Source organism: Gymnoscopelus braueri (assembly GCF_963280865.1).
Source record: "Gymnoscopelus braueri genome assembly, chromosome: 3".
NCBI lineage: Eukaryota > Metazoa > Chordata > Actinopteri > Myctophiformes > Myctophidae > Gymnoscopelus > Gymnoscopelus braueri.
This window is the reverse complement of record NC_137612.1, coordinates 24,284,093-24,293,149: the sequence shown is the minus strand read 5'-3', so window position 1 is coordinate 24,293,149 and position 9,057 is coordinate 24,284,093. Positions and strand designations below refer to the sequence as shown.

General features: G+C 40.4%; 1 protein-coding gene across 1 annotated transcript; it reads right to left on the bottom strand.

The window, feature by feature from the left end:
• Positions 1-2,222: 2,222 nt before the first annotated feature.
• Positions 2,223-7,117, bottom strand: yod1 (YOD1 deubiquitinase). The gene is made up of 3 exons (XM_080425121.1): positions 7,071-7,117; positions 4,359-4,571; positions 2,223-4,000 (listed from the first exon to the last, which is right to left on the bottom strand). The coding sequence occupies exons 2-3, from the start codon at positions 4,564-4,566 to the stop codon at positions 3,300-3,302; spliced, it is 909 nt and encodes a 302-aa protein (XP_080281247.1). The 5' UTR covers positions 4,567-4,571; positions 7,071-7,117; the 3' UTR covers positions 2,223-3,299.
• Positions 7,118-9,057: the final 1,940 nt, after the last annotated feature.

Genomic DNA, 9,057 nt, shown 5'->3' with positions numbered 1-9,057 from the left:
GCTCACCTGCAAAGGACTTTGCGTGTTAATCCTTCTTCAGCCAATCAGAGAAGCTCATTCTTAAGACATTGAAGGAAGCCCAACCGTCAGGTAGACCTAATGCCATTCTTAAAATAACATACATAGAAGTCTAATCCTACTGAGCATTGCATTGGATACTTTGAAGACTGGGACTAACTGGACCGATATTTGATTGTTATTAAAGATTCCAGCGATTCTCAAACGTTTTAATTTCAAGAACCCCCAGTTTGATATGCATTAGGCCACAGGTGGCCTACAAATCAGACAATACTGGAAAATAAATATTACTGTGAAACAGAAATTCTGTGTATTATCTTGTGTCCTTGCTTACTGTAATTCGCTCTGGATTAAGAGTGTCTGCTAAATGCCTAAACTGTAAACAAAACAGCAAAACTTGTAAATAGTTGAACAGACCTGCACAAAGACAAGAGACCTTTAATTACATATTTTTTATTGTGACACATGGGGGGAGGGAATCAAGTAAATCCAGTTATCCTGTAGGTGTAGTGCTTTGTGTGCAACATTCATTGTTAAGTGTCCTTGAAAATTCATGAGAATGTGGGAAAAAATGGATTGTGTGACAGTCACGCCACCCACAGGAGCCATGCCAGCAGTCCCATATTGGATTCTGTATATACCACAATGGGCTTGAGAAGCCACTGTCCCAGCAAATATAGAGGGCAATACATACTGTAGTACAATAAAGCCATATCTATAGTTTCACTTTTATATAGGCTTATTTAATAATCAGTTAAAAAAAATATTATTAAACGCATGGCAAAAAAAGAGAAAAACAGTGACAGCAATTTGTTTAAAATGTCAAAGAAATAAATGGACATTTATTTTTCCTCAGTTCCTCACACGCTTTTTCTGTGACCTTGTAAGGCTCTGATCACCTCCTTCACTATCAAACTAAGTACAACATTCTATAGATATTTTCCAAATTAAAAACAAAGTACCGGTACCAAAATGTCCCAATGAGTAACATTTTAAAGACAGGTTAAACGCCTTCTCAATTTGTGTAAGATGGATGATGAGTGCTTGCCCTCCAGGCTGAAATTCATGAAAATAGGCTAACATTCGGCATACATACTGTAGCACATCTACAAGCTCACAACACGTAATGTGTTGAGCGCTCACAGGGCTGCCATTTCCACTATTTGACATCCAACATAGAATATACGGTTTAAGTGGGAAGCAAAACAGTATCGACTGTAACAGCTTATAAAAATTGCACACTGATCCCCATGGTTTCCTGGCACCAGGCATCTTTGAGCTTAAGTCTGACATAATTGAATAAGTGCATGCTCGTTTCCTAGAGACTGTGTATATCAAAAGAAGTAAGCAATGTGGTGACACCTGAATTCAGTGAAATATATGAGGACATCATGGGAAGCATTGTGCAGTACAACAGAGTGGCAGTTTCTCTTGATGAGCACATTACAAACAAACATAGGCCATTGATGCTTAATTTAAACTCCACCTGAAAATAGCAGATCTACAAGCTTACAATGCATTGCTTGTAGGCTATTTTCACCATGCAACTAAGTGTAAGGGCTTTACCCTTTGATCACAGTTCTCTTTAGCAACACTTTTGGAGTTAGTACTTGGCTGTATAAAGGAAAAACGGTTTGGAGCTAAGTACATAGTGTGGGACATACCTGTGAATAGAATCCACACCACTCATTCTATTCAGCTTTCTACACAGAAAAATAAATAAACATACATTTTACTGTGTGTACCGACTGAGTCAGTATGACAACTACATACAGTACACACCGGCCAACAGATAATATTTTATCATCATCATCAGATTACTGTGAGAACAGAGATCAGTTTCAGTTTGTGGAGCAATGTGTGGGTGGACACTTTTGTTTTTCTGTGGGAGAAATGTGTGTATACATGCTGTGTCCAAGTGTTTATGCAAGTGTCTTTTTGTACATCTGTGCACACATGCAATAGTGTGAAAGTGTCGATACTGTATGTCTATGCAGTATGCACAAATGTAAGGAAGGCTAGTGTGAACTTTTCCATATTGAGATTTCTAATGTTCTTGTTTTAATGTGATAATCTTTCGTTGTGAGATAATGACCTTTCTCATCTGTGTTGGCAGCGAATCTTTTTTTGAGCACAAACTGTCTGTTATCATAACTGACATTGAAATCAGATTGATAAAATAACAGATTTTTCTATTTTCTTGATGATGTTGCAATATAAAAACATGATTGCAGCATGATAAGACAATATCACACTCCAGCTTTAAAATCACACTTCGGAAAGTCATACCTGTGAAAAAAGCATTAACCTAACTATGTAAATGTGTTCAGTACAGCACCATTATTCTTGTAAGTTTTAAGTAAGTCTTGTAAGACTTTTAAGTAGGCTAATGTTCTTGGTGTGCCATGATACCATAACAAAAATGGAGAAAAAGTATCTTAAATAATTTGCAGCTTGCAGATTATTTAAGAAATACTAGCCTACATATCAAACCACAATGTAAATGAAAACAAAATACCAAAAAATAAAAATAAGCCCAAGTAGCCCAATCGTGCTCAGTACCAAATGCAATTGGCTTTGCTTTTGGTAAAAATAACATATATTGCTGACAACAAGGAGAATAAATACATGCTACATGAATGACAAAATGTAGTACTCAACCTTGGTGAGTTGAGCTTAAGACAACAATAGACCTGAATCAAACGAGTAGTAGCAAAAAAATATCTCTGCTTTTCAATGGAACTAGTTGGAATACAGAAAGGTCAGATTTGCCACGTAGTATAATACAAAGACCCAAATGCACAAATAAATGACTAAAATATGTTACACTCAATTTAGTAGTTTTCACAATATATCTGGCAAACTCTGAATTGATGTGGTAAAACCTCATCCATCTAGTATTCCAACTTGTTTAAAATGAACCCCAAGCATTTTCAGAAAATATCATTTGACACAGGTCTGGACAACAGATCTGAGAACTTCTCCAAACAATCTGAAATTATGGTGTAATGAGGCTGGGGCAGTAGCAGTAGCTTTCATTAAGTTGAGAACTGATAGCCATTAGGAGTAATACTGGACAGGTTAGATTGCTGAACATGGTGTCCACAGATTCTCCCTAGAAGTCGCTGGATGTGAGGTAGAGAATCACACAAGCAGACAGACAGACAGACAGAGACCAACTGAGAGAGATGGACAGAGTAGCCATACATGGGAGGCTTGTGGTCTTCAGTGGTGGTTGTAGTTGTGAGGGAGGGAAGACAAAAGGCAATTTAAAAGAGAGTTCACACCTCTCCAAAGTTGGTGTGGCCCGTTTCCTTGGCGTGCTCCCGTGCCTCTTTCTGTCCCACCAGGCCTGTCTGGCACACCATGCAGCGCAGCGCAAAACGGTTGACGTCCGTGAACTGCCGCTTGCGCCGCGCCTCATCCGCCAGCTCCAGGGCCTGGGCCAGGATCACGTCGTCCACGGTGGTGAAGATCGTCTGGGGTGGGACGTCTGAACCGGGCGTCTCTTTCTGCAGGGGGTCATAATGGATGCCGTCATAGATGAGCAGCACGCGCTTGTGGTAGCCAGCGTCCTCGCCGAAGCGGTCCACACGCACCGTCTGCGTGTCTACCACACAGATCTCACAACGGTAGAACTTGGAGAGGATGGACACCTCGATGGCACCGCCCCACGTGTCATCGCGTTGTATCCAGGTGCAGTACTCCTCGTTGGTCTTCCCGAGCACCGCCTCCGAGTACGCTGCCGGGTCACTGGAGACAATCTGGGCAATGAGACCTCGCATCTCGGGGGCGCATGCCGGGTCGTAGACGCCACCCTCCACCACGTAGCTGACACTGGTGAAGAGGCAAGAGTTGTCGGCGGGAACAACACGGCGTGCCAGTATCGGGAAAGCTTCTAGTCGCGGTGCCTTGGTCACTGTAGAATTGTCCTGAGGAGGCTTTGGTTTGTTCTTTTCTTCCTCAACGATGAGTGTGTCTCCTGTAAACAAAAAAGGTGATTGTGTGCCTTGAGATTACCAAGCTTAAGATTACCAAGCTTAATTCTTGTAAGCTAAAATATATGCATGGTTACTTGTGATTTAAGAAGAAAAAAAAGGTCAAATCGTGTACCCTTTCCAACTTCATATTGGACGTGTTTTATAATGTGGAACTTGTGGAGAATTACACTGCTGAACATTCGATGGGCGTGTTATAGGAATTGCATCTTTTATTCTATTTTTACTAAACTTACTTATTGTAGATGCTCTGAATAGGAGCATTATTACATTATTACTAAATGTAAGGTTAACTCAACCCGTCCCGACGGAATCATTTTGCTAGCAGGACTAGAGACGTACCTGATTTGATGGGGTAGTCTTTGAGGTGGGCGTCACCGTTTCTGAGGTCAAGGCTGGAAGGAGGGTAACCGACCATGATTTTCTGAACATCGCAGGGGATGCCAGTGAGCTCCTCCACCTTTCTCTTCAGCTCCTGAACGCAGGACTGGTGGGTCAGGCCCTGCATTATGTGGCTCCCGTTTTTGGTCTTACAACGAAGCCGCAACATCCTGCCTGGAAAGGATATTTGACAAAGGGCTTTAAAATGTATTCAAACATAGTGGAGTGCAGTGGTGTGTTCTACCGTGTTACGCTATATACGTAGTATGCCGTCCAAGATTTTTTTTCTACTAATCATTTCATTCGTTGACCACGCACGAGCGTATATACACTCGCATGTCGTGCGTGTGGGAGGGAATAATATCGTATACCCTCCGAAAAAACCTAGAACATATTGGAGCGCATATTGTATCTCCACCAGGCCGGGTGCTTCCATTGACTTCCATTAAAGTTAAATATAAAAACTAAAATCTAAAATATATTTGAAAAAAGGGAAAAATGTGCAGAGGTACTTCCTTCGCCTACTGGCAGCGTGCACAGGAAGTGTGGTGCTAATCAGCCAAGTGGTTTGTTAGAGTAGCCTCGGAGGGACAGACAGACAAACAGAGGTGAAATGATCATCTCCACCCCATTCCTTTGGCCTGGCCCGAGGTGACTGACTTGAGGCAAAAATATTTATTGAGGTTTACAGAGAAAAACTGTTTGTGGACAAGGTATATTCTCACTGATGTTAACTTTGTGATAACACAGTGAGAATAACCCGAGGAATCTTCTGACATTAACGAAATGAGGTTCAACAACATGAAACAGTTCCACTTCTTCACCCCCGTCATGCTGTTATTTTCTCATAACTTACAGACTTATTCTCAGGATTGCATTATCCAGCACCATATTACATAATACACTTGGGTGTGCTGCTCCCAATGTGATAGGCAGCAAGGCTTCAAGGAAAAGATGTTCATGTTCAATTTCACAGCCCAACACCATTGGTATAACTAAACATAAGGCTGATGATGATAGCCCTGTATGTTCCATTTCTTGTGTCGTCCAATTGTAGTACCAGCTACCAATCTCACCACAAACACCAGCTAGTTAGCTTATAATAGTAAGATAGATAGAATAGACAGACAGACAGACAGACAGACAGACAGACAGACAGAGGCTAGTGATACTGCAGGGGGCATTCATTTATCAATGGCAGTTACAGCAGTAAAGGAGACACAAGAGGACAGACAAATACAGGAAAAGACAGAAAAAAGAAGATACAGTACAGCTTTGACCAAAAATTGACATTTGAGCAGCAGAGTAAAGGTTTTGGGTAGTGGGGGAACTTGTAATACTGAATATCCCATACTGGTTATCATTTACTCAAGTACTGTACTGAAGTACAATTTTGAGGTATTTTGTTTTACTTTACTGGAGTATTTCCAATTTTCAGTACTTTTACTTCTACTCCACTACACCTCGGATGCAAATATTGTACTTTTACTCCACTACAATTATTTGAAAACTTTAGTTACTAGTTACTTTGTAGATTTTGATTATTATTACTAAATATTTGAGTACTTTTTCCACCACTGGTTGTTTCAAATGTGAGCTTAACACGTTGTTGTTCAAGCAAAACAATCAAACCGCTGATCACAGCAGTAGTCAGTGGAAAAGACCTGACAGGGATCATTTCTTTGTTCTGTCACTTAACATGAACGAGCTTAGCAGTTAGCAGCGTTGCCATGTCCGCTTATTATAAGCGTATTCTGCCTTGTTTTTCTGTAAATTTGCTTGTAAATATTGGTAGTTGCGTTTTGGGGGCTTTTTTCTAAAGTTGCTTATTTGGGCTTGTTTCCTAATGTTGTTTATAGCAGTGGTTCTCAAACATGTTCATGTCAAGGACCCCAAAATAATATGTATTTGTCTGTGGACCCCCACCTGAAAATATTTTATACCAGGGACTCAAGATTTGTGTTGTTAGGTTGTTTAAAAATATTCCACATTTATTCAAATTTTCTTCAAGAATCTTTTTAAAGAGCAGATCAACAAGCTCAGTAGATCGGCTATTTTCAAATAGCCAATGTATTGTTTAAAGGGCGAAGTGGGCTCGCTTCTTTTGGGCTTGTTTTCATAGACCTGGCTGCTTGTTTCTTTCACAACATCTGGCAACACTGGCAGTTAGCTTAGCCAGTCGGCCAGCCATCAGCATAGCGTCAATTGCCATCCAATATCTCATATATGCTACCCTCCGCCTGTTAAACTTGGCACCAAATCATCCTCCACAAGATCACCTCAAATACCAGCAGAAACACACTTGTTGGGTTAAAATGTGAAGTGAAATGTCACAACAAACCAGAGTAGCCGGTTAGCCTCCTATGGCCACAACAGACAGCTGTGCTTCGGTCGCGCGCCGAAAACAGGAGATCTATAAGCTCACAACGCGTCACAGCGCGACGCGTTGTGAGCTTGTTGATCTCCTATTTTCGGCGCGCGACCAAGTATAAATCACCCTTTAAAACGTTAGCTTGCTAGGCTAGCCTACTACAGCAGCTAAAGTTAGTTAGCCGGTCGGCTCGCCCACCCGCTCAGGAGTTCTTTGTTCACGATGCTAGCTTTGTTTCGGCACTGTTCTATTTCGTGCTTAAACTAACTATTGTGTCGAGTTAACGAAAGTTATTTGATTACCTGTTAACTGCAGCCCCAGCCTCAAACAATAAACATCCACTGACAGGCTGTGACGTATACAGCGTCGCAAAGCGTCATGAAGTTCCTGTGTGACGTACACACGTACGCATGCGACGCTTATAGCAGAAGAGGTTGATGGGTTGAATTGAATATACTACATATCTGAACATTTCAACAAACATGAAATGTTACTATATGATGTAGCTTGCAATAAAACATATTGCCTGTCTAGTGAATCACACTGAAGCTTTACATTATTGTCAGTGATGCAAAAAAAGAAGGAAAAAAAAGGCCTACATGATACTGAGTTACTGACTAAAATCCTGGTGTCAGTATCATGGTCAGTATCATGGTCAGTATCCTGGTGTCAGTATCATGGTCAGTATCCTGGTCAGTATCATGGTCAGTATCAGGCTATCAGTATCATGGTCAGTATCCTGGTGTCAGTATCCTGGTCAGTATTAGGCTATCAGTATCATGGTCAGTATCAGGCTGTCAGTATCCTGGTGTCAGTATCATGGTCAGTATCCTGGTGTGCAGTGGTGTCAGTATCATGGTTAGTGTCATGGTCAGTATCATGGTCAGTATGCTGGTGTCAGTATCATGGTTAGTGTCATGGTCAGTATCCTGGTGTCAGTATCATGGTCAGTATCCTGGTGTCAGTATCATGGTTAGTGTCATGGTGTCAGTATCCTGGTCAGTATCCTGGTGTCAGTATCATGGCCACTGACCATGATACTGACACCAGGATGCTGACAACTGTTGGCTGACTGGTCAGTATCACTAGTGGAATGGAATTACTTGATCCAGTTGGTCTAGTACTCATCTATTCCCCCCCTTTACCCCATTTCAATGTTACTTTATTGTTTTATAGTCATTTAGATGGTTTGTAATGGAATAAGAGACAGCTAAATTAACATGACTGACAATGTTTGTAGTTAACTGATAACAGAGTTGGATAAAACATAGCTATCCATATAGACAACATCAAATACTAATTTATTCACATTGTGGAAAAGAAACAAATCCATCTTTGCTTTGTTACATACAAACTTATATCATGTCAATGTCTGCTATAAAGGCACAAGTAAACTGCCTGAAGTAGGACAAACTTCAACAGCCTTCATTTGTATTTACATTTAATTTATATCATTCATTCAAAACATGTTGTGCATTAGTGGCTTTACAATTGACAAAAACCTTTAAGCTGATATAAATAAATCAGTGAAATTGTGCGTACTGCATACCATCATTACGTTCATACTGACTAGAAGACCAGATATTAAAATGTGTAGGCCATACAAACATGATTGCAATGTCAAAATCATACTGCTTTAGCTGCAGTTAAATCTCTAACATGAATATAGGCTACAGCAGTGGTTCCCAAACTTTTTAGCTCGAGACCCAAAAGAGGAATTAGATTTTTCACGGCAGTTTGGTGAAAATAGCCGATCTACAAGCTCACAACACATTGCAATGTGAAGCATTGAGGCCTTGTAGATCGGCTATTTTCACTACTACTTTTTTATTTATGGAATTTCTTTGAGTTTGTATTTATTTATGACATTTCTTTGGAAAATGTTTGAATTTGTTTTTCAATTATAAAAAACAAAAAAGGATGTTTTTCGTGGGAGTTTTTGAAATCTTTTGCAATAATAATAATTAAAAACAAAATGTAGCAAAGGGACATGCTGTATACTCGCAACCCATAAAAATGGGTCTGGGACCCACAAATGGGTCTCGACCCAGTGTTTGGGAAACATTGGGCTACAGGCTAGGAATTCAGTATCTCAGTTTATCTCACAAGCTGCACAGCAGGTTGTGGTAGAAGGGAAGATGAAACATAAACATAAAAGTTGTGAACTTGTGAGTTTCTTTGCCTGATTTTTGGTATACAATGTATGAGGGAGAATGAGGTAAGATGATCCACTTTTTTATGGTCACACCCAGATAAATACAATTTCCATTACAACAATGAAACAATACA

Bases quoted from the DNA above. Each gene is read 5' to 3' on its own strand.
- yod1 (XM_080425121.1), bottom strand. From the start codon at position 4,566: ATGTTGCGGCTTCGTTGTAAGACCAAAAACGGGAGCCACATAATGCAG. The intron at 4,001-4,358 runs GTACGTCTCTAG...TTTTGTTTACAG, and splicing joins AGACTACCCCATCAAATCAG to GAGACACACTCATCGTTGAG.